The sequence below is a fragment of the Acipenser ruthenus genome, chromosome 1, assembly GCF_902713425.1.
Source record: "Acipenser ruthenus chromosome 1, fAciRut3.2 maternal haplotype, whole genome shotgun sequence".
Lineage (NCBI taxonomy): Eukaryota > Metazoa > Chordata > Actinopteri > Acipenseriformes > Acipenseridae > Acipenser > Acipenser ruthenus.
The window spans coordinates 9,903,372-9,928,868 of record NC_081189.1 but is presented as its reverse complement, the minus strand read 5'-3'; the positions used below and the strand labels follow the sequence as shown (position 1 = coordinate 9,928,868).

The window sequence follows — 25,497 nt, the reverse complement described above, 5'->3', positions numbered from 1 at the left end:
CCCTTGAGCAAGGTACTTTACCTAGATTGCTCCAGTAAAAACCCAACTGTACAAATGGGTAATTGTATGTAAAAATAATGTGATATCTGTATAATGTGAAATAATGTATAATGTTAAAGTTGTAAGTCGCTCTGGATAAGGGCGTCTGCTAAGAAATAAATAATAATAATATAATGGGATTGGAAGTGCTTCTTTCAGTTGAGAGGGGTAGGTTATTACAGGTACTGTTTTTAAAGCATGTTTTTTCATGGTTATATGAATGCACATTTAGATTGAAAACCTTTAATACAGGGACCTGTTGCCAACTCAATACATGTATACTTAATACAGGTATGGGCTGCCAAAGACAGAACACATCTGTGTGGGTATACAGTATTCATATAAGACCAAAAATGATGATACATGCAGTACAAAAAAGACCAGGTAAAAAAACAACAAAACATCAATAATTTAACAGTCAACACATATTCTAATTATTGACATTATGGTCACAGAGAGTATTATTCATCAATTAATGCCATACAAATTCAAGAGTTATTACTAAATACTCACTGTGCAATTACATTGTTATTAAATAATGTGTCAAACACATGGTAACACCATTCAATTATTTCTATTTAAATCTATTCATGTGTTTGTCATGTCATTTACTGCACAGTTAATGACGTATTGAGTCTGTTTATCTATTTACTTCCTGTATTCTTATGTATTGTACATGATCTAATGTTATTTCTTCTAAAACTATATATAGTATTCAAAAATGTGTTAAGTTTTAAAAGTGTACTACAGGACTTCTTTTAAGACTATGTTTGCACATCTGTCAAATCTGCTTCAGCTTTTCTTATCTTCTTGAAATATTTGAGGTTTCTCTCTGGGTAGGTCACCTCTGAGAGGGGCAGTCTGTATATAGCTTTGGTTTCTGTGGTGATCAGCAAGAAGGTGAGTGCAGAGAGGCAGAAGGGCCAGGTACAAGCAGGTAGCCCAAACTGCAAAACAAGACAAACAACATCTTGTCTTAGGATTGGAAAACCATGAGGCGAACCCCAAGACACCTCCAACAAACATATGGCTTCTTTGTAATCCAATGTATTATCTGATAACAATGCAGTGTCGTGGAAACAGAACCCTTATTTCCATGACTATCATTTCACTGAAGGCTATACTTTTCCCACCTACCCTTATAAAAGTTCACCATAGTAAATGATTAGCAAAATGAAATAATGCATAGTGAAAGTATGTTAAAGAAGGGGTTCCCAAACTGTGGGCTGCGGTAGCAATGACATTCTATGTATTTTTTTTCTATTAATAACGAAAAGCAGGTGCCAGCGTCCGCTGTAACTGTAGAAAAATAAAGTGTAGCAAAGCAGTACTGGCGGACTGTCAATCAAAGCAGAAATTCACAAATCAGAGCTAACAGATTGCCTACCTGTAGGTGGGATGTAAAGCGAGAGCTCTGACAAAAGGGCAGTGTTAAGGTATCTACTCAGCCAGGTGTGTGTAACCCAGTACCATGATATGCAGTCAACACCATGTCTGCAATCCAGCGTGACAGACACTGCTTAGAGGTGCTGTCCTAGGGTCTGTGTTCCGTGACAGACAAAGAGCTGGTCAGATTGACGCAGCGCTCTTGTCCTAAGCACGTAACATCTCAATGCCCGCACTGGGTAGAGAAAATTAAATCTCTCATCCTCTGTTGAAGCAACGGAGGTGGATGAAAAGACTCCAGTTCCACAGACTGGTTAATGTGGAAAGCTGTAATCACCTTGGGGAGGAAAGCGGGGTTGGTGCGCAGCGACACTCCGCTTCCATCCTCCCACACGCGCATGCAGGAGCTGTGCACAGACAGCACCTGCAGCTCACTGATCCGCTTTACGGAGGTGATAACTAAGAGGAAGGCTGTCTTCATAGACAGATACTTCAGCTCAATGGAGTTTAAGGACTCAAACGGGCCTTCGTGAGAGCCTCTAGTACAATATTAAGGCTCCATTCGGAGAGAACAGTCCTCCTAGGAGGGTGTAATCACTGTGTGCCTTTAAGGAAATGGGTAGCCAAAAATGCACACCCGGAGACATAGAATCTACGGGGGCATGGCAAGCAGAGATAGCCGCTGAATACACCTGCAAGGTGGAAGATGACCTTCCAGCACCAAGCAGTTCCTGCAGGAACTGCAATATGACTGGCCTAGGGCAAGTGATGGGGTCATGGTTTCCAGCCAGACACCAAGCTTGAAAATACTTCCACTTATAGGTATAAAAGTCCGCCCTAGCGCTCTGCATGGTACCCACAACTGCGTCCAATAGCCCTAGGGCTAGCCAGCAGTCCCTTACAGGGGCCAGACCCATAGCTGGAACCTGCGTGGCTCCGGGTGCCAAAAAGAGCCTTCCGCCTGACTGAGGAGATCCAACGAAATGTAATCTCCCAGGGCTGGCTATACAACAGCTGGCACAGGGTCGAAAAACACATTCTCCTGGCCACTGGGAGAACTGCTGCTTCTCTAACCCGACTTTTCCTAGAAAAGTGGGAAAGCGTACAAAAAACGCTTTGGACCATTCGTTGGCTGCTCTCAGTTCCCACGCATTATGTCCAGCGATCCGACCAGGGTCCGCGAACTCCTCCACCTGCCCAGACCGGCCCCCCCAACAGAGTTGGCTGCGTCTGTCATCACCAATTGACAGTTGTGTATCACTCCTATGCTTGCGCCTTCGCTCAGAAGAGAGGCTTGCTTCCACCAGCGTAGGGCTTCCCAGCCTAGGCGAGACACTGTCAGCTGACGGTGTCTGTCGCGCTTGGGGTGCAGCCTAAGGCACTGAGCCACACTTGGATTGGGCACTTGTGGAGTAACCCTAGTCGGGTGGGTGATGAAGCCGAGGCCATCAGACCCAACAGTTTTTAACACAACACCAATCATACTGTGAACCCTTGTTGAACAGGGCCAGACAGTTGCAAATGGCAGTCACTCTGTCGTCCGACAGGTAGGCTTGCACTGTGTGGGCCACTGCTCCTTCCTGCGACTGGGCAGATCAACCAGTCGTTCAGCTAATTCATCACCCTGATCACTTGCAGCCGCAAGGGAGCTAGGATGGCATCCATGCACTTTGAAACATGCGGGGGCTAAGGAGAGGTTGAACCACAGCACAGAAAACTCAGGATGTTCCCCTGTAAGGCGAAGCGGAGATACTTCCTGTGCACTAGACGAACAGCAACGTGGAATCTGCGTTCTTTCAGTCCAGTGTGATAAGCCATTCGCCCGGCCAGACAGCCTGCCGAGTACGGCAGATGCCAGCGCGTAACATCCGGGGCAACCACCGGTGCAGGCGGGGTCAGCTCCAGGGCCGGCGCTATTGGCTGAGCTAGGGCCACAGCAAGGGCTTGAGCCTGCTGCTTGGCCAGGCCCAGCGCCGCGTACAGCTCAGCCGTGTACTGAAGCACTCAGGCACCAAGGGTGCAGACACACCGAGGACACTGAGTGAGGTAGAATACAGTACTGGTGCACCGAAGCATCGGGGCACCGAGTGCAGGTGTTATTCACATTCTGTGGCGCTAAGCACTGAGGCATGGAGTATCTAAACACCGAGGGTGCCGACTGGGGGCGCCCAGCATTAACCGCGTGAAGTCAACACAACCTGGGGTAGCGCAAAGCATACACCGGGGTGGATACCCAAACGAGTGGCTGCGGTAGGCAACCAGGAGAGCAGTACAGGGGTGCGCACGGTGCTGCACCATGGTGTAGAGCGGCGATAACCTGGTTCCGGACCGCGTGCAGTCACACAACGTGGGTAATAATAATAAATGTGGCAGCGCATAGCGTATACCAGGGTGGAGCACAGGCTCAAGGAGCAGCAACCTGTTATTTCTTTTTAACTGCAAAGGCAGTAACAGGAACATACAGGCTTATACCCAGCCATTCAGCTATGGGAGAAACACATTCACCATGCCAGGCGGGTGACCAAGCGCGCCGAGTAGGCGGGCTGAAACAAGCCGGTGGATTCAACTCAACCGTGGGACACAGCAGAGCTGGGACCCCGTGGAAGAATCAGCTTATTATTTATTTCTAACTGCCGGGCAGTAAGAAACAAATGCACACACACACCACAGAAGCTGTGTGGGTAAAAATATCAGTCACCACGGCAATGCGGTTAACTGATTTTGTTTTGTTTTTCTAGCCCACCGAGTATGCGGGCTGAAGCAAGCCTGCGTATGTAACTCAACAGCGGGGCGAAGCAGCGCTGCCATTTGATATCATACTACATTTTTTTTTTATTTATTTATTTATTTATTTATTTTTCTAAACTGCAAGGCAGTAAAGAAAAAACACATAACACACACACAACAGCAAGGTTGTGAGGGTAAAATAGCGGTCACCACGGCAGCGCGTGTAACTGCTTTTAAACAGCGCACCGAGTAGGCGGGCTGAGACAAGCCAGCAGAAGCCGCTCAGCAGCGGGGCTAGCAGCGCTGGGTCCCGGTGGAAATAATCGCTGCATTATTTTTTATTTCTAAACTGCAAGGCAGTAAAGAAACGAAAATACACACCCTCCACGCAAGCTGTGCGGGTAAAAATAATAGTTACCATGGCAATGCGGGTAACTGATTTTGTTTTGTTTTTACCAGCCCACCGAGTAGGCAGGCTGAAACAAGCCGGCGTAAGCATCTCGACAGTGGGGCTCAGCATTGCTTTTAAACTGCAACATTATTATTATTTTATTCCTTAGCAGTCGCCCTTATCCAGGGCGACTTAATAGCAGAGAAAAGCAGAAAACAGCAATCGCTGTAAGGTTTTCAGCAGACTGCAATCGCAATGCGATGTAGGCTGTTAAGCAGAAAAAGAGTAAACACAGCATAGTAACTGGACAGGGGTGTCTAGCCTGGACTACGTGCAGTCACACGACCGGGGCAGCGCGTAGCTTACCGCGGAGTGAAGCACCTTCTACAGGCAGAAGGCAACGAGGCACCTCGTGCATCAACCATCCGAGGCGCTATGCGCCCTGATGTACTAAGCACCTGCCTACCGAGCACCATACGTCATGTGGGTATGATGCGTCGCAGGCCGTACAGGGAAGGACCCCGATATGGTGCTGACTTTGTGCATTAGCACTGAGGCACTGCTCGCACTACGTTGAACACTGGTAAGTGTTAACGTAGTGTGTCCACTTACTAGCGTTACAGCAAGGTATGCTGAGCCCCATGCGCACTGAGTATCCTGTTTTCACAGATACTGTGCAGCACCGTGAGCTATGTGCCAGGTTGAGCAGTGCTTACGCAATAACCTGTGCGTCCCAAGCGCACTGTGTACTGCATTCGAGGACGTCTGGCTTGTGCATACCACTAAGCACTGCTTTCACTGCGTTTGACCCACAAGTACTAACACAGTGTAAATTTCGCTAGCGCTACAGCTAAGGCTATTAACACCGCCTACCCTGCGCCGGGTACCATGGGCACAAGTGCACCATGTACTACGCAGCATATGGGCACTAGTGTACAACCAACTACGCCTGCACCGTGTAGTATGTACACCACGTGCAGCGCTTGAGCTGAGCACAGTGCGCACTGGTATTACCGTGCAGCACCACGAGCTATGCGCTAGTAGAGCAGTACTTAAGCAACGAGCGCATTGTGGGATACTGGCGTTACAAGCCGTACAGGCATGGAACCCCGGCATGGGTCTGTTCTTGTTTAGCATAGTTCCCTCCTTTTTTTTTTTTTTTTTTTAGGAACTAATGCGCAACAGACTAGGCTTGCACTGTATAGTGCGTCACCACGAGGTATGCACTAGCAGCTCAGCGCCTACGCAATGCGAGCAACATGCACAGCACTGCTTGTCCTAGAATGTTCCAGATGCCTTGCGCAGCGGGAGCGTAGTTGAGTACTCTGCGCTCTGTGCGTAACTTTTGGAAAGGAGCAACGAACACCTGCGCGTTGTATGCGCTGTGAATATTGTTCTGCGTACACTGCGTACTGGGACCAAGTATCGTATGCGTTAAGCTTCTACACTGGTGTTGGATAATACGCAGCCTGTGACAAGAGAATCAGGCTATTGTGGTGGAATTTTCTGCATACAATGTTGCAGGCACCTGTCCCGTACTGAGGAAACGAATGAGACGGAGACAAATCGGAGCAAATTCACACTTTATTAGTTTGCAAACTGGAGCATTCAACAGAGTAACACAGACTCTGCAAGCAATTCGCTAAGAAGCTCTCCGAACTAAGTCCGGCTCTGCCTTATAAAGCATTTGCTACTACAGGAAGTTATATAACAGGCCCATATTAGGAAAACTTCAAAACAGAGAGGGAGAGTTACATCCAAATAAGGTATGTCACAAAGTGGTATAGCCAGAATTACTGCCTACGTGCAGCTCTGCCTAGCCTAGCTCTGCACGCTAGGCTGATGCAATAATGCATAAACATTTCCATAGAACACACCACCCAAAACCACATAGCGTGATTACAGCACAAAAGGACATACAATTACTGTATAAATGAGTAATTGTATGTCAAAATAATGTGATATCTTGTAACAGTTGTAAGTCGCCCTGGATAAGGGCGTCAGCTAAGAAATAAATAATATAATATAATATAAAAGGCACTGTTAAGCAGAAATTAGATAGGAGAAGTTCACATGCAACCCAACCCAGTTCCTAATAATTATTTGCTTATAGCAGAACTAGATAACAAACATAGTACGTGACTGTGGTACATGTTGGCACATCTTGCAGTTACAGCACTAATCTATTTCTTAACACACCCATAGGTTATTATTATTATTATTATTATTTATTTCTTAGCAGACGCCCTTATCCAGGGCGACTTACAATCGTAAGCAAATACATTTCATGCAAACTAAAAACAAAGAACTATGTGTGGTATAAGACCACACGCACACATGTTTTCTACCTGTCACTGTGGCAATGTGCCCCGCCCCTGTGTGCATATTATGTGTTGTATGTTGCGTGCGTGTGTTAATGTTGGTGTATAGTCATTGGTACACGGGATATAAACGGGTCTGTGTTTCACGTGTATTTAAAAAGTGTAGATTTGTATTTAGGCACGAGGAGGGCACAAATCACTTCACGTGCTGGTTAAATGTAATATGTGAGCATGGGGTTGCACAGAATTAATTCACGTGCTGGGATTCAAGTGAATAATTAATTAGTAATTGAATCCCAGCACAACAGTATATATAGACACATTTTCTTCCACTCGGGGTTGGGTGTTCGGTGAGTGGAGAACGGGATTGGAGACGGAGGTATTTGTGAAAAGTAAAGAATAGTTAAATCTGCTCACCGTGTTTTGTTCGTCTGTCTGTGCACTGTTTAGTTCGTTTTGTTTGTCCTTTTATTTTGGCGTATAGTGCCGTGTCCAGTGTTTTTGTCTGTTCAAACCTTTTATTTTCTGTTCTGATAATTAAATGCTGAGCGCGATCACGCGCTCAGCCTCACCAAAACCCCAAGTCTCTGTTGTTTATTTCCTGGCTCTGGTCTGACGCCACCCACTCCGGTCGTCTTTGTGACAGTCACAAACTCCAAATTTCTACCACACTCTCTATCAGGCCCCACAAAGTTGATTCCCCTAATACAAGAATAACAATCCATATATGGTAATATTAGCTAAGTGACTGGGGAGAAGTTTTTGTCAAGCAAAAATCACAGTTTATAAGAAGGAAGAAAAGGAGAGAGAGTACACCGAACGCACATGAACCGACACACCGCAGCGGTCAGGTTCGGCCGGCGGCTCCGCTCGGACGGGGATACGGTAGTACCTAGCCCCGAGGAAGGGAGCGTGGCTGGGTCACTCTACAGCGGGGATACGGCAGGCCTAGCCCCGTGGAGGATACTTGTGTAGCTCTCTATAGGAAAAGACAACTCGCTCGCGGGTGGCTGCACAGACAGCCGCTCACATAAAACAGACAGCAAAGAGAGAGCGGCCCACCCAGGGGGGGTCCGCTGAAAGACAGAAAGACAAAAAACTCTGTCTTTTTCAAGGAAAGCGGCAAGCCAGACACTCATTATCAATATAATAGACGTATCCCCCCAACTCAACACGACACGACCATCATGACAATAAAAATAGACACAATGAAGCGTTCTTACTTTTGTATAACTTAGTGATCAGCAGATCAGCCACACAAAGAGCACAGCGTGTTGTTTTCACTAAGTACTGTGCAGAATAAATTATTTTTTTCTATGGGTACATATCGGGACTTTCTTCCTATGCATCGGGACCCGGGACATTTCCTAGGGAATCGGGACTGTCCCGACCATATAGGGACTGTTGGCATGTATGTATACTGCTATTTTATTGATTACTGGCTCGTTCACAGTCTTCTTAAAATAACGCTAGAATATGTTTTGTTGGAAAATAATAATAATAAAAAAAACATTTTTGGACTGATTTATTTTCATATGTTTTCTTTTGGTTAAGTGGCGCAGCTATTTTTTTTGGGGGGGGGGGAATGTTGCAAGCCAACTGAATGTGATTTTGCACGTTGTATTTGGTTGTACAGAGTATTGGCGAAAAAAGTAACTTATGCAAGGCGCTCATTTCCTTCTGTATTGTGCGCATTCGTATTTTGTGTGCATGACAGCTCTCAGCATGACAAATAACGGCTGGACGTTTTAGTTTCACAGTGTTCAGAAATTAGGATTTAAGCATTATGTTTTTGTGCACGTTGTACTGGTTTTAATCAAAAGTGATTCCTGTTCAGGTATTTATGAATGGGAATAATAAGAGACATGCACTTTCTTGTTTGATGACCAAGAAAAATAAATGCATTTCTAAAATTCAATTATACAAAGGTACCTCATTTAAACGTTTGATACAAACATCTGTTTAGTTTTTTCAATTTATTTTATTTACTGAAATTAGTGTTTCAGCATTTTTTATTTTCACTCCGTGCATATTCTATGTGATTTTCATCTTTCACAATATTTATTCAAATGAATAAAGGACAGTTTAGATTATGTTTATTTATAATGTTAGAGGGTGTAAACATACAACATGTTTTTAATTTGACATGTTCCCAAGGAGTGCTAATAGTGGGCCGTAGTGCCTAATGCAGCTGAACAGGTGGGCCTCAAAAATTTGGGAACCCCTGCGTTAAAACATAAGTAAGTATTGTAAAGCCCAGAGAGGTGTGGTGAAGCATATTTAAAAACATGGCAAACTCTGGTAAACTATGATAAATGCATAGCATAACCATGGGAAAATTACAGTGCAAATGTATCGAAGTATACTTGCACATGTGGGCCAACACTGAAAGTTTAGATGCGCAGGGATTGCAGTACAATACTGTATTCATATTTAAAGCCTTGTTCTTACCACAGACATGACATTGCCTATAGCTGATCCCAGGTATGCACAGAAAAATGCTAAAAAAGAAAACAAACAAGAACAAACAGAATTAAACACTAGTATAATGAACATTAGAATCAGACACGTCCTGGAAGGCATGGCAAGCAAACTCAGAACTTCTTTTACTTAATGAAGTACTATTTGAAGAATCAAGCATCAAGCATTAACGTCCAGTCAGCTTGCTACAGTAAATGACTCTTACCACAGGTGATTGCTAGAAGATGAGCCTGCCATGTCAAGGCATAGAACATCCCTCCTATTGCTATACAGGCCAGCACACAGTTGTAGCCCCACAGACCGTCATAGATCTTCTGAAAGGGGGATGCAAGGGCCAGACCTAAGAGTCAGAAAAACATACATTGTGCTTTCAAAATAAATGATAGGCTTAGTTCTAAAGACAACCACCACGGCAAGTTTTGATGACATCAGTTAATTTATTAGATAACCCAAGGAGGCTATGAATTCTCTTGGGGAAATTACTGTATTCACCAGAGCACAGAATAATGGCAGGTAGAGGCATGGGTAGAGATTATAGGACTACTGTCAGAGCTAACACCTGTTTGAGGAGGATTTCTGTGCTGGGAATAATATTAAAAACAGGAAATGTTGGCTTTGGTATCATAGAAAATATTGCTTGTTTTGATGTTCAGAATGGGTTGCAAAATTTGTACTGGATATTTCAAATCGGGTAGAAAAGCAGGAGTAAAATATGATAAATATCTTACCTGAAAGCATACCAACTGTGGAACCAATTACTGCATGCAAACAGGTAATTGGAGATGAGATAAACAAAGAGACAATGAAAATGCCCCCTGTCCAAGGGTTGTCACAGCCGTACACCTGCCCAACACCGACTGGCACCGCCCTGAATAACTGGGAACACATAAAGGCTCATTTAGAAAGGCGAAAATGTATTTTTAATGTTTTATTCCATTTATATGGCTTACCTGTAAAATAATAGGATTTTCAATAAAATATAAACAAGTAGCTATGGTGACGTCACCAATAAATTATGCAAATTAGTACCATCGAAGGTTCGAACCTTCGAAGGTCAAAATGTACCCTTTGCTACTGCAGCCCTAAATCAGCTCAGGTGCAAATGATTTGTTTGAAAGGTCATAAAATTAGTGAAATGTTTATACTCAAAGTGGTTTAACTTGTAGATAATTTCCCTCAGGTATATAAAGATTTTCAAGCTGTAACGTGATCCAACAAAGCAACCATGAAGACCAAGGAGCTTTCGAAAAAAGTCAGGGATAAAGTGGTAGAGAGGCACAGAGCAGGAGAAGGGTACAAGAAAATTTCAAAGTCGCTGATTATCCCTTTCAGCACAGTGAAGTCCATCATTAAGAAGTGGAAGATGCATCATACCACCCAGACACTACCCAGATCAAGTCACCCTCCCAAACTGAGCAGCCGGGCAAGCAGGAAACTGGTTCGGGATGTCACTCTGAAGCCAGCAATGACTTTGAGAGATCTGTAAAGTTCTGTGTGATGTGGGAGACAGTGTTCACACATCATCAGTAAGCCGGTCCCTACACAAAGCTGGCCTGTATGGACGGGTAGCAAGAAAGAAGCCATTACTCAAAAAGCCTCATCTTAAAGTATGTATGGAGTTTGCGAAAAGCATGCAGACGATACTGCAGATGTGGAAAAAGGTTTTATGGTCAGACGAGACAAAAATTGAACTTTTCGTTCTAAATTCCAAGCGTTACGTCTGGCGCAAGCCCAACACTGCACATCACCCAGTCAACACCATCCCAACTGTCAAGCATGGTGGTGGCAGCATCATGTTATTGGGATGCTTCTCTTCAGCAGGGACTCGGAAGCTTGTCAGGATAGAGGGGAGAATGGATGGTGCAAAGTACAGGTGAATCCTTGAGGAAAAACAGTTTGAGTCAGCCAAGACTCTGAAACTGGGGAGGAAATTCACATTTCAGCAGGACAATGACCCGAAGCACAAAGCCAAAGCCACACTGGAGTGTTTGAACAAGAAGAGAATTAATGTTCTTGAGTGGCCCAGTCAAAGACCTGACTTGAATCCAATCGAACATTTATGGTGAGACTTAAAGATTGCAGTCCATTGACGATCCCCAACAAACTTATCAGAACTGGAGCAAAAATCTCACCATCCTACTGTGCAAAGCTAGTAGAGACCTATCCAAAAAGACTCATAGCAGTAATTGCTGCAAAAGGTGCTTCTACCAAGTACTGACTTAAGGGGCTGAATACTTATGCAACCAGTAAATTTCATTTTGTACATTTTCTTTGCAAGTTTTGCTGACATTTAACCTCCCCCTCATATAACAGTGGTCAGTTTAACCACTACAGCTTTGAATAAAAAAATTTGTTTGAAAAAATGTGCCTACATTATTTGTAATTGAACAAAATGTGACATTATTAGTAGAGGGTGAATACTTCTGCAAACCACTATAATGTTCTTTATGATGCCAGTGTCAGTGGTTAGACAATAAAAAGAAGGACGCCACATGGCAAGAAATAGCAGAACAATTGGAAATTGAGGGTATGTCTAGCTCTCTTTATTTCACCTTAATTTTAGTCAAAGTGTACTCACCACACACTGATTTCGTATTTCTGTAAAATGACGCTTCTTGTTTTAATAATGCTGACCAATAATAACAATCACATTAGCTCCTTAACAAGCCGGTGGTATTCCCCGAACTGTTCCTTTGTTTTAGTGTGCTGTACCCATACTCTATTTCTTTGAGTTTTATTTATTTTATTTCTTCTCCACAAAAGGATTCATGGTGAATGATAATGCTTTTCAGATTTATGTGTTAGGTAAATGTTGAATCACTAAGTTTAAAAAAAATAATAATAATTCAGATTTATTTGTTAGAAACCCGGATTTAACATGTCAGCTAAATGTTTACTCGCTAAGTGTAAAAAAAAAAAAAAAAGATTTATAGGCTGATTTTAAATGATGAATTTGTTATTTAGTTAGATCTGGACTTTTTGTGGTTAAATCTAGGACAAAATATGTGATTTATGTGAAATCAGGGGAAAAAAAAAACATCTGTTAAAAATATAAAGCTAAGTTCCTAACAGAACCTAACAGCGTTCTGGAAGATGCCATCTACTAGTCAGATCTGTACCCTCCACCCCACCGCTCCCACTGTGCCTATTTGTCTTGCCTGTCCTGCTATGACTGTCTCTCACATCCCTGTTCTGTCCTCTCGCCCTCGTCCTCTGCCCTCTCTCCGCCGCTGCTCCTCCAACCCCTCTAACCTCACCCCTAGGATTAGGGTTAGGGTTATATCATACAAAACAATGTACACATTCAGTACATTGTAACTGCATAATAACATTGTAATTGTGTAAGTATGCATGTATTTACTAAGTAACTACTATGTAAATGGACAGTAATTAGAGACACAATGTAAAGTGTTACTACATATATAAACAGTCTATCCCACTCAAGTGCATATAATGGAAGTACATATCCTGCTATAGACACAGTTATTCAGATGCTGCTACTCACCAAAGGCACATTGATTTCTGACCATGTGATGTTTGGCAGGGATCTTGCTGGCTCAATTAGGACCTGTGGAAAGTGTTTGTTGTAGTGTCCGGTAGCCACCATGTGCAGACAGACTAAGATGTTAAAGGGCAGTGTGAAAACTGGAAGACCCCATTTACTGTTGATAGAAGCCAGGGCACTTGAAACAATTGGGCTGAAAAATAATTTAGAAATAAAAAGCATAACTTGCAAGGTACCCAAGGTCTATAGTGCTAAACAGCACAACCAACACCTCTCAGCTCCAGCACATGAAAAAAAACAAACTAAAAAAGCAGTAAGGTTATCTTGGTTATTATCTGCATTTATAGTACAGTAAATGTGAAGAGCATACAGTAGGCATTGAAATGAGTTTCTGACTGATAAGCTGCTAAACGGAAATCCATTGTAGAACTTTAGACATCCTTTTTATGAGTTAGCTACATTAGAATGTGTTTAATGCTGCAATGTACAATCTGAGAAAATCAATAAATATGGGAACCAGGATTGTGGATCAGAGGAACGGAAACTGCCTTGTGTTAAAAGGTTGAAATTAAGATCCAGGTTTTGTCAGTGCAGGCCCTAAGATTTCTCTTTTAGTTCCAAATCGGGGTAGGTGTTAAATAGTGGAAGAGATTTACATTAAGATTCTTATCATTTAGAAAATTCCGTCCATTATGTCCGAATCTCGACAAATGCTACAGTTTTGACTCCTGCTTAAGAGATCTCCACATACATCTGTGGCAGGATGGCTTGCAGTTGTGAGGTGTGGTGACGTCACGGACCAGGAAGTAACTGAACCAAAACAATGGATGGGCGGGTGAAACTGAACGCAACGGCGGTCAGCTGGATTTATTAAATAAACAAAACAAAAGATTTAAACAGACAACAAAACACAAAACAAAAAGGCGCGATGGCCAAACAAACAGAAACAAGTATATCTTTAAATATAGCAATTGTTTTTCGCTCGCTCTCCCGTGTTCTCCCGTACTCTCCTCTGTACACTCAACCCCGCAGCACTGACAGCTGCAGGTTTTTATACTCTGGCCGAGGGGTTAACTAGCTGTTAATTATCTTATTACCCCTCGGCCACAGTCTGCACGCGTTTGGTAATCAGTAGCTGAGCAGCCACGCATCCTCACAGGGTTTTAAATTATAAATAACAAATAACAAATACGCGGCGCTTTTATCTGCACCGCAAACAATAATATAAATAATAATAAATAAATACATAGGGGCGGGACACTCCACCACAACATTTCTCAGGCAATATCTCTTCTACCACTCTCATCGCTTGACATTGGTCTGTTAACCCAAAACCTACTCACACAACTTGCTTCTTTCATGTAAATACATTACAATTCACTGATTATGCAGTGGTTTGGATCACTTCAATTCTCATTTTCTAATCATACATTCTTTTTTTAATTCACAGATGTTACCTCTGTCAACTAAGATAAGATACCAATGATTGGCACATTGTTCTCCTTTCATCCAAACACACAGAATCGCACAGGTTATACAGGGGTGGTGATCACTTCAATTCCATGATTTGAGAAATTTAAACAATGCAAATTCCCCCTTCTCTGAGTATGATACCTCGGTCAAGTTAAACACAATATTTGTAATGTTATTTTTCAATTGAAAGTGCTGCACTTTTGCGTTTCCCAGTTCTTCCCATTTCAGTAGGTTAATGTTGCTGTTTGTTTAAACTGGGTTGTGGTTGTATTGTAGGCATGGGTGAGTGATTGCATACTTCCAGCAAGAAGTGGGCCGTTGGTTTGACCAGTTAGTTTGTAACTTTGGTGTTCGTAACTCTGAGGTTCTACTGTATTTGTATTATGTATCAGGTTGTGGGAGTTGTGTAATATACTCTTGTGCAATTGATTTTCGAAAATTTGAGTTACTTGAAGCTTAAATATATCATATCTCCCCATTTCTGTTTTCATCAACAACAACTTCAGTCCATTTAAAAAAGCTGGCAGGTAGTCTATGAAACACAGGAAGCCTGTACTATACCATTATTGTTTTTATTGCTGTTGGGTATACTGGATTTGTCCTACGGCACTCCGATTATGCTTTTCAGGTCTTCTAGACCTTGATTAACCACTGTGATAATCTCACCAGTCAAGATACATTTTTGTAATGTTTTAAATGCTGATATTGTTCACTAATGCCTGGACCTGGTTTAAGGGAGAGAAACTAAACCAGGTACAGTATCATGCCATAGAATCAAAACTACATGGCTGAGAGGGCGTCTGCCACTTACCACGTGACCATTACGTATGCTTCAGCCATATCAAAATAACTATCAAATAAACAACACAATAACTGAACATTAGAGCTATTTCAAGCATGAATGTCCCATATCTCTGCACTGGCATGTTCACAGGTCATTTAATAAAGATGGCAAGTAGCCTTGTCCTCAAGTAACAACACAAGCCTGTATCTCAGCATTCCTTCTTTGCTTCCAGGTATATTTCAGGTATATTTGACCTATAGTAGTATGACTGTGCTTCTCTGATGCTGTAGACTTTGACTAATACTTGTGATAATCTTACCAATCAAGATGCATTTTAAGAGAATGCTGATTGCTCTAATGCCAGCACTTAGCGGAGATGCTGAAAAACATACCATAGACTCAGAACTAGGTGTCTGACAGGATGTTTGCCACTTACCATGTCATAGACATGAACATATTTGGCAGCAAAAGCCACCAGTACCAGTCTCCCTTTTCAGAGAACACCGCCATCAGCAGACCCACCAGGATTCCATTGTATCCATAGAGACCAGCGGCAATGGCTCCCCTGTACAAGGTTTATAAAAGTTGAGGTTATGCCAGGATGGGACAGAGTTTTCATGGCATCATTTTGGATGAGGTGACAGCCTTCAAAATACCCACTTCCTCACATTCTCAGATATTTCCCACACAAGTATACAGAACAGTTTGATCTAAAACAGCAGCCAATTAAACTCCTGGAATGTCATATCACATTTCTTTAAACCCTGCCCTGTAGAAAATAACCTCAGCACCACAATAACCTTCAACAGAACACCCCATGGAAGATACTGATTGCAAACACTAATGACAGGTGTTCTTTTGAAGACTAAGCAACAGAACTTGTCTATCGGTTTTAACAAGTACACTAACAATGCAACTGGATCCTGACTGACAGCATTGAATCCTTAAAGAAGAACTGAAGGCTTGAGCGTGTACCTGTTCTGACGGAGGATAAGCGCAGATATGGTTGCAAACATAGTGCCCACTAAGCCATTGAGGGCCAGCCAGCGATTCTGTAATATCAGCCCGGCAAAAATAAAAAGCCCACTGAGAGGATTGTTCACAAACATCACCTGGGCAGCACCCCGCAGGATCCAATCAATAAACTGGAACACCACACTGTGACCTAAAGGTGAAAGGTAAAAAAGAGGTCTTCAGTTACACATGTTAGATAGAACTTCTGTTTTCCATGCCAGTGTTCTACTAGTTTTCTTAGCATCAGAACACATACTGTATATGCAGTGCAGGGCACAAATATATACTGCAAAGTGTGTGATATGCAAATGCCTTAATACATGTTCACACTACCCTTAATACATGTTCACAGTAAATCATTTAGCATTCAAAAAATTAATATAGTCTTTGCAAAAAGTGAAGAAAAAGTACTGCTGCAACAAACAACAGCATGACCACAAAACGTATTTATAACTAAATCTGTCATTTCTAAAACAGACTCGTTACTAGTATTTGTGAAATTCCTGCTGGTACTATCATTACTGTATTGAACAATGAAGCTGCTGACAGTCCAGGTAGGAGTGTTTTATCTGTTTTACATCAATACATGTAGTTCTGTTCAGTGATCTGTTCAGCGGCAGTTTTGGAGACTGGATCATTTGTTATTACATTGTAATTGTGCAAGTTGTAATTAAAGTTAAACGTATTTGTTTTATTTTAATTGTCCCACACTATAGTGCCTGTAGGGGCTGAATAATAATAGCAGGCTCAGCCCAATCAAAAGATTGTCCCAGCGAATTGAGAAAATACACATACAAAAACATTTAACAAGTTTAGATGGTGCGGTGTGATGCAGAGCTTGTTGCAGACTCAGTGTGAAACAGCATGCTGCTGTAAGGGTTGGATGCCAGGTTTGTGCCATTTTCTCTAGTGCAGTATACCGGTATCTTTCTCACCTTTGAGCCACTCCCCAAACTCTCTCATGTCCCCGGAGATGAAGGAGGCTGCTATACAGACATTGCATTTTATCCTTTGGAAGATTCCTTTCTTCTCCTTCTGCAGCTGCTGCGTCTGCTCTGACCCTTCCTTCTGCACAGTGCTTTTAGGGTCTGTGTTTGTCATAATTGGGTGAAGCTCCTACAGTAACAAAAACAATAAAGCCGCTAATCTCAGGGTCCAAGAGTCTGGAGGTAAAGTACAAGAGAATGATATCTTACTGGGAGACTGGGAGACAGCAAGTGCCACAGTACAAAAACAACACAACTATTAACTAATAGCAGTGGCGCAGGCAAGCCAAATTAAATACATGTTTAGTTCTTAATACAATACAATACAGTAGTTTTTTTTTTTTTTACAGTAGCTACACTATAATTCAGGGATACACTGTGAAGATTATTCAAAATGTACAATTTGCCCAAGACATTCCCCACAGAATCTTGTGGAATCACAAACTGATTATTTCTGTACCATGATTTTGTATGATTGTATTAGGAACAGCATTACTATTGCATGACTAGAATTAAAACAGCTCAGAAAGGTTGATCTACTGTAAGGGCATTTATGGTGTACTTGGTAACACTTTGCATTAAGTGTTTCTAATTACTGTGTATTTACATACTAGTTACTTAGTAAACAGTTGTGTATTTATACATTACAATGTTATTATGTATAGTTACAATGTACTTTATGTGTAATTGTTTTTTCATGATATAACCCTAATCCTAACCGTATCCTATCCCTAACCCTAACTCTAAACCTAATCCTAACCCTTTTCTGATGTAATTGTGTACTTGCATATATCATTCAAAAAGATGTACACATTAAGTACATTGTAACTATGCATAATAACATTGTAATTATGTGTAAGTACACATGCATTTACTATGTAACTACTATGTAAATATACAGTAATTAAAGACACAATGTTACCGTGTACTTTACTACTTCAATGTTTATAAAACAAGTGTACAATTATTACATTAGAGAGAAACACCTCTGGAACAACAAGCTCCCTCTAGAAAAACACAACTGGTTAAAAATATACTGTACATGAAAAAATATAAGGCATAAAAATGATTAGGAAATATTATAAAAATGCCTTTATTGCAAAAAAAAATCAGCATGGAATATTACATAGTTTAGTAAAAATAAAGAAAAAGCCTGATTTAAAAGCTTTTAATGCCAGCATCAAAGCATGGAGTCATGGCTTGTCTTAATACACCAACATCACAGCAATAGAAAAACCAAAAGCAGACTAACAAATTATGCCTTATCTAAGAAACCAGTATATTTAAAAACACATAAATAATATGACTATAACTACTACTACTAATACCTCTGGAAGATATGAATCAGGCATAAATGAAGGCAGTCTTCAGCAAAGGGTAATGTTATAATCTCATGAAACCTAGACCGCAAACCTCACTGTTTATTCTCAGTCTTCGTTTAAACGTCTTTCCTCCTTTTATACAGAAATATATAAACATCATGTGGGGGTGTAACATTCAAATGTTATTATCACTGCAAACACCCAAGGCAAGGGCTGAGTGATCTTGTGGACTGACACTCTGTGACACTGTAAGATTCTTACTAGTGAATACAAGAGGCTTCAAATTCCAGGGGTCAATTGATTGTACCTAACATAATCATCCCATGAATCTTACCTGTTGTGGACTTACCTATGTTATATACTGTAGGTCACACATATGCAGTTCTAAACATTATTGGGGTTATTTTGAAAGCAGATACATGCAGGTATATAGATATAGATATAGATATAGATATAGATATAGATATATGTTGCAGGCATATTGTGAAATCAGATATTTTGCGAAATGGCTGGTTTTAGGAGCATCCTATTACACTATTTGCATGAAAGTTTTAGGCATTTTGTGAAATGACTGACATTATAGGCATTTTATTACACTATTTGACTGATTAAAGGTTAATTTAAAAAGTGAGGAGAATCTGTCCTTTCTGTGTTAGCATTGATTACATTCATTTTTTCAGATTGTTTACTGCATTATGTGTGGTTTATAATAAGAGATGATTATAATGAGAGATTATAATCAGGGGTTCACATTAGAGAGTGACTTCAGGATGAGACTCCTGTGGGATTCCCATGGTACAGGAATACATTTATCTTTATGTTTGCAGGAACGGATGGAAACAGAAATTAAACAGGCAGGAAAGGGTGGGATCGGGAATAAAGAGTTTTAAATCTCACAGGAACGGATGGGAACAGAACTGAAGTCTGCAGGAATGGGTGGGAGCAAGACTGAAGGCTGCATGAAAAGCAGTACCAAACTTTAGTTTGTCAGACCAATCAATACGAGATGTTTTAAAATGAACCAATCAAATGCATACTCAGACTTCTGGGTATCCATATATTTACCAAGACAGACACTATAACCTCTATGATTACAAAATATATAGCAGTGACCAAACATGATTTTTATTATGGAAAAGCATTTTTTTTTTTTTACATAAATTCACATCTTTACCACATGTAATATGCCTGATCCTGTTTCAACTTATATATGAAAGGAAATCTTGTGGCCTTTCATTTGATATAAGTTGCATGCATGCAGCACAAACTACCCAGTAGTTACACATACATAAATGGAAACCGTGAAAAACAGGTGAAAATGGGACCTGTTGGGAGTGAAACTCAAAAGACTGTGACCCTCAAGTTTTTTTTTCTTTCTGTTATCAACACATTATGCATAATAAAATGGTTGCAGTAGGTTTGTGTGGTTCTTCTTCTTCTTATTCTTCTTATTCTTCTTATTCTTGTAATAGGTAATACAGCAGTAGTGAATTACATTTTTAAAATTCAACTGGAAACAGGATGAGAATGAAAAACACAAGAAAAAGGGTAACCCATCAAATATCCTGCCTGAAAGGTCTGTCATACGCAACAGGTTATCTTAAATATCACGGGACGGGATGGGACAGGACATTTTTTGACAAGACGGGATGGGACGGGAATGAAAATAAATTATATGTACAGAACAGTACGGGATGGGAAAAAAATCTGGTGGGACAGGATGGGAACAGAAATGACATTGAAAAATGTACCACAGGATGGGACAGGATGGGACGGAACTCAAGTTTCATTCCCATCTCACGCTCTAGATCGCATGACTTTAATTATTACGTTCTACATGAGTACCAGCAGAAATGGTTTATTACTCACCAAAATTAGGGGTCATTATCCAAGTCGCTGTCTAGCTCCACCTCCTCCTCCTCCGACAGTTCAAACAATTGGGATATAAAGGATCAGGGGTGCAAATTTGGAGCTAGATTCTAGCACTAGTGTACCTCATATAGTGCAAGCAACATTAAATTCTGGCACCAGTAGACAGGTTTCATTTATTATTATTATTATTATTATTATTATTATTATTATTATTATTATTTGTTAGCAACCATAGATGATGATAGTTTCTCACTGGGTCTGGACTACTCAAATGATTAGCCTCTATAATCCTTCTTCTTTGCATTGGTGCTGTAGCAAGGAGTTGGTGGTCCTCTTTTGGTGGCAAGTAGCCTATGAAACACAGAAAGCCTGTATTATACCACTATTGTTTTTATTGCTGTTGGGTATACAGTATCCACCATTTACACCGTCCATTATTATTTTGGGCAGCCATTTATATCGGGCTAATAGCATTTGCCATGTGCCACTCACATAGATTTAAATAACAAACGCACTGCTTATACTGTAGTAATCGCTCTTTATAATCCACCAATCAGATTTTTTCACCTTGTTACTGAGCGATTACCCCTGTACTGTACCTTGGCTATTTAATCCCTGTACTCAGTGTTGGGTTTAAAAAAAGCAGTACTGACTGCAACAGCAAGCATGGCTGGAAAGAGAAAAGTGATGAACATCAGCACGAAAATTCAGCGTGTAAATAAAATGTCTCTGTTAGATGCTGTTTGCTTGCTAAAGCATGCTTGGAACTCCGTCAGTCTGCAAACAATGCAACATTGATTCAAAAAAGCTGTTTTTTCAGTTGGTGAGCATCCTGATACAGAGCCGAATTGATATTTTTTTTTTTAGAAAAAACACAGTCCAGATGTGAATCACAGAGTTCTTTGCTGCAGTAATGTATCCTACCTGTTCTGTACATTTCCGCACATGCATTACTTTTTTGCACTTACTTTTTATTACAATAATAGGCTTTAATCTCTCTTTTTTTTTTAGTGTAATGTGTGTCTTAATAAAGATTTTTAAATGCATATACGTGTGTTTGTTTTGATCACTGTACTGGTGACTGGGGGACATTTTGAATGTCAGGTTATTGTGTGGGTGTTTATACCATCCATCTCTTACTGCGGGTGAATCACGTTAACACACACGCGCCAGTTTCTGACCGTACTAGATTTGTCCTACAGCACTCAGACAGCTTTTCAGGTCTTGTAGACCTTGATTAACCACTGTGGGGATCCCCGGCCAAATCTATCCTAACACTTTAGTTTTCCTGTTCTCCATCACTCTAGGTTCCCCTTGAGGGAAGTTACGGTCGCTTCCCAGCCATGGAGGCTGATCGGTTCAGACTCACCTCCTCGAGGGTGGCTCTCCATGAGCCAAGCGGAAACCCTGTATGCTTTAGTAACTCTCTGCTTTCATGTGTGCCAGTCTGCCTCTCTGGAGACCCCTTCTTTGCATGTTTATTTCTTTCTGTCTTTTAGCATTCCTGTTTCCCCACGTGGCTCAGCCTCGGAAGTCTGGCCGTGCCGACCTCCCTAAGTGTAGGCGATCTTCGTAAAGCAGCAAAATGCTCAATTGTATACAAAACGGATGAAATTCTCCCTGTACTCACCGGGACTTATTTTAATGCCGGTACTGGGTACTGGGACTTATTTGATCTGCTTTTCACCCAACATATTGTATAATCGTGTGCAGTTTTGTTTTTCGCTGGCAGATGGCAGCAGTCCCTAAGAAATGTGCTTGACAGACAGGTCCATCCATATACATAGCACAGCTGTGAATAAAAAATGGACAGCTAGCTACAGAGAATGAGATGAGGGTACAGTATTGTTGATGTTACAGTAAGGAACCGATTTATTCTGCTGATGTACACTTCACAGATAATAATTCATATAACAGCTTTACAAACCAGTACCCGAAAGATAGGAAGTAAGTTTACCACATCAATCACCCTGTATACATGACTGAAAATATGCAGTTTTCTGATGTATATGTACTAGATAAAGATATTAGCACTGATGAGAGTTTGAAGGGTGTCTGCTTTGACATCTATAGCACAAAAAAGCATTTCTAAAAAGTGATATGACTTTCTGTTGCATTGTTGTTATAATGCTGCAATTGTAAATAATAATAATAATAATAATAATAATAATAATAATAATAATAATAATGACAACAAAAAAGTGTATTTTAAAAAATAAGGCAAACCACTGTTCATACCACTTCTACTATTTGACACAATACTCACATTAGCTGTCTGTGTGGAGACAATGACAACAGTGCATCTAAACAATTTCAAATCAATTGAACCTCATTAATATTTTTTTAAATGCCTTGTTGTCTGTCTAAAACAAATTAGCTGCTGAAATACTACATAGGGTTCATTGACTGGCTGTACTGTACATATTAATAGAGGTTTTGTTTTTTAGTGTTTATTGCAGCTATATAGCTCATTGGCTTGTATTAAAGCTGAAACTTTTGCTATACTGCAATTACAAAACATAATTTACGGTGCATCCATTAACGTTCATATTGTCACTCTTATAAGCGTTGTTAGGTTTTACCCTAGAGAGACAGCAGACAGACGGAGTTAGCTGAAGCTCTTTTATTAAAGCCGGTGAACCACAAGCCAGCCGAGTAGTTAAGCACCCCTCACACTCTCCCCATTCAGCCCCAGATAGCCACTCCTCCACATATGAACACTATAAAGGCTCTTAGGGTGGCACATGCCAAAACACAATGAAACAACTGAACGACCTGTGATCTATGTGATGTGATAAACAGGACAATAAAATACAGCAACAAATATCATTTAGAATATGAATACAGCAATAATTTAACATTCCAAGCGCCCTTTGTGCCTATTTACATAATCTGCAACTCTCTCCCGGCTTTTCTCCAGGAGGTACCTGCCAGATTGCAGTGTCCCCAAGCAGCCAGCAGCAGGCAGCAAATCACAGGTTGGCTGTGCTTGCTACAGAGTCCCTTCTTCCGCCGGGGGCAGTACACCCAGACCTGGGCCTGAGCCTGGAAACTGCATCCCCGGCAGCGGGTGTCATACACACGCTTCTGTCACTGGCCAGCTGACGAAAGGTGCTATCGGGCGAAGGCGTGGGCGACATCCAATCGTCCTGGAGCTGTTGGAGGTACTCCGGTCAAGCTGGTTCAGGGGTGTCGAGCTACGTGGCTTGGCTTTTCTAGGTGGCGTCTTTTTAAAGATTGGTTCAATACTATTCTGAATTCAACATTGGTTATTGTCATTTATGCATTACAAAAGAGATGGCAGTGAGAATGAACCCGGAAAAGTAAATTCCGTTCTGAGTAGTATAGATAGATATCTTGAACAACAACATAGCTCTCATGGTTTATGATGTTACATAACCACTCTATATATATATATATATGTAACCACAGGTATCCTCTCTCTAACTGGAGGAGAGGGAGCCTGCACTATTGCTCAGTCTAAAGAACCACCCGAGTAGTTTGATGGAAAAGGGGGGGTTTAATCTGTAAGAATAAACATAAAACAGGTATCGGGGGATACAGTCCTGAAACGGCAACACAGCTCACTGTAGCTGGACTCCATTACACTGCTGAACACATCGTGATCGTATAGTGAGTTTAGTACTGAGTAGTACAAATAAAACAAATCATAAAAATACTTACAAAATTCAGTCATATTAATAACTATCAAGCTAGAAATGAAATGCATCCAAGTATTTCAAAATACAACATTTACCGTTCAGGGGCTCGTTTCATGAAAGCGATCTCCGAGGCATCGCCATCGCAGTGAGGTCACAAGCAAAATGTTGTGTTTCATGAAGGGGTCGCAGATTTTTCAGTGAGGTCACAAGTAAAATGTTGTGTTTCATGAAGGGATCGCAGATTTTTCCAGGGCTGCGATATCGCAGGTTTTCTACTAAAATCTGCGACTGCCTAGAAGGAACCACAAGTGCCCTTTATCATCGCAAATCCAGAGTGAGCACAGGGAAACCCCGAGACATTTGCAATGGCGCAGATCTTACTTGTTCGTCGTCGGTACGGTGGAGCGATTAGAAGGGAGAGGGTGTTTAGGCATCGATCGAACCCTCTTGATCTTTATACTGATTCTGAATTAATAGCAAAGAATAGGCTGCCTAGATTAGAAATTACAAATGTATGTGATTTGCTTGAGCAAAAATTAAGGCACAAAACAAGACGAAGTATGCCACTCACTACTTCATTACAAGTGCTAACTACATTAAGGTTTTATGCTAGTGGTAGTTTTCAGGTAGTGCTGGGCGATTGTCATGGCATAAGTAAAGCCACTGTGTCACAATGCAAATGGAAAGTGTCTAGTGCTTTGTGTGACCACATTGCACAATACATAACATTTCCCATAGAACACTTGTATGTCTACAGGAAAGGGTTTATTCTTTGAATGTGCAGGTCATCTCTGATGCCAACATGTATGTGCTGGACGCTGTTAATGGTTACCCTGGCAGCCCACACAACAGCTTCAGCTGGGCAAACAACATTTCAGAAAGATTTGCCAGAGGTGAAATAATCAGTGGATGGCTCTTGGGAGACAGCGGGTAAGTTGCTTTTATTTGATCTCATCCCCTAGGCATGATTTTATTTGGTTATCTTGCTACAGTAATATGTTTAAGATTTATTTATTTGTTTATTTAGCAGACTTACAGAGACCAGGGTGTGTGAACTATGCATCAGCTGCAGAGTCACTTACAATTATGTCTCACCCTAAAGACGGAGCACAAGGAGGTTAAGTGACTTGCTCAGTCACACAATGAGTCAGTGGCTGAGGTGGGATTTGAACCGGGGACCTCCTGGTTACAAGCCCTTTTCTTTAACCATTGGACCACACAGCCTCTTCAAGCACAAATTTTGCGAGGGGATTGCGCATCGCTTTGAATATCTGGGCCAATATTATTATTATTATTATTATTATTATTATTATTATTATTATTATTATTATTATTATTATTATTATTATTATTTATTTATTTCTCAGCAGATGCCTGTATCCAGGGCGACTTACAATTGTTACAAGAGATCACATTATGTTTACATACAATTACATTATTTTTTACACATTATTTTTACATACAATTACCCATTTATACAGTTGGGTTTTTACTGGAGCAATCTAGGTAAAGCACCTTGCTCAAGGGTACAGCA

At 41.1% G+C, this 25,497-nt stretch overlaps 1 protein-coding gene across 2 annotated transcripts; it reads right to left on the bottom strand.

Moving 5' to 3' along the window:
- Positions 1-266: 266 nt before the first annotated feature.
- LOC117403918 (urea transporter 2) lies at positions 267-18,589 on the bottom strand. 2 transcript variants are annotated; one of them, XM_034006411.3, is made up of 9 exons: positions 18,436-18,589; positions 17,057-17,237; positions 16,083-16,272; positions 15,544-15,672; positions 12,851-13,043; positions 10,074-10,221; positions 9,551-9,685; positions 9,316-9,365; positions 267-986 (listed from the first exon to the last, which is right to left on the bottom strand). In XM_034006411.3, exons 1-9 carry the CDS (start codon positions 18,457-18,459, stop codon positions 804-806), a joined length of 1,233 nt encoding a protein of 410 aa, XP_033862302.2. In that variant the 5' UTR covers positions 18,460-18,589; the 3' UTR covers positions 267-803. The 2 variants fall into 2 exon arrangements, with proteins under 2 accessions (XP_033862302.2, XP_033862303.2); XM_034006412.3 differs by having other exon boundaries at positions 17,057-17,284; positions 18,436-18,556.
- Between the last annotated feature and the right edge of the window lie 6,908 nt (positions 18,590-25,497).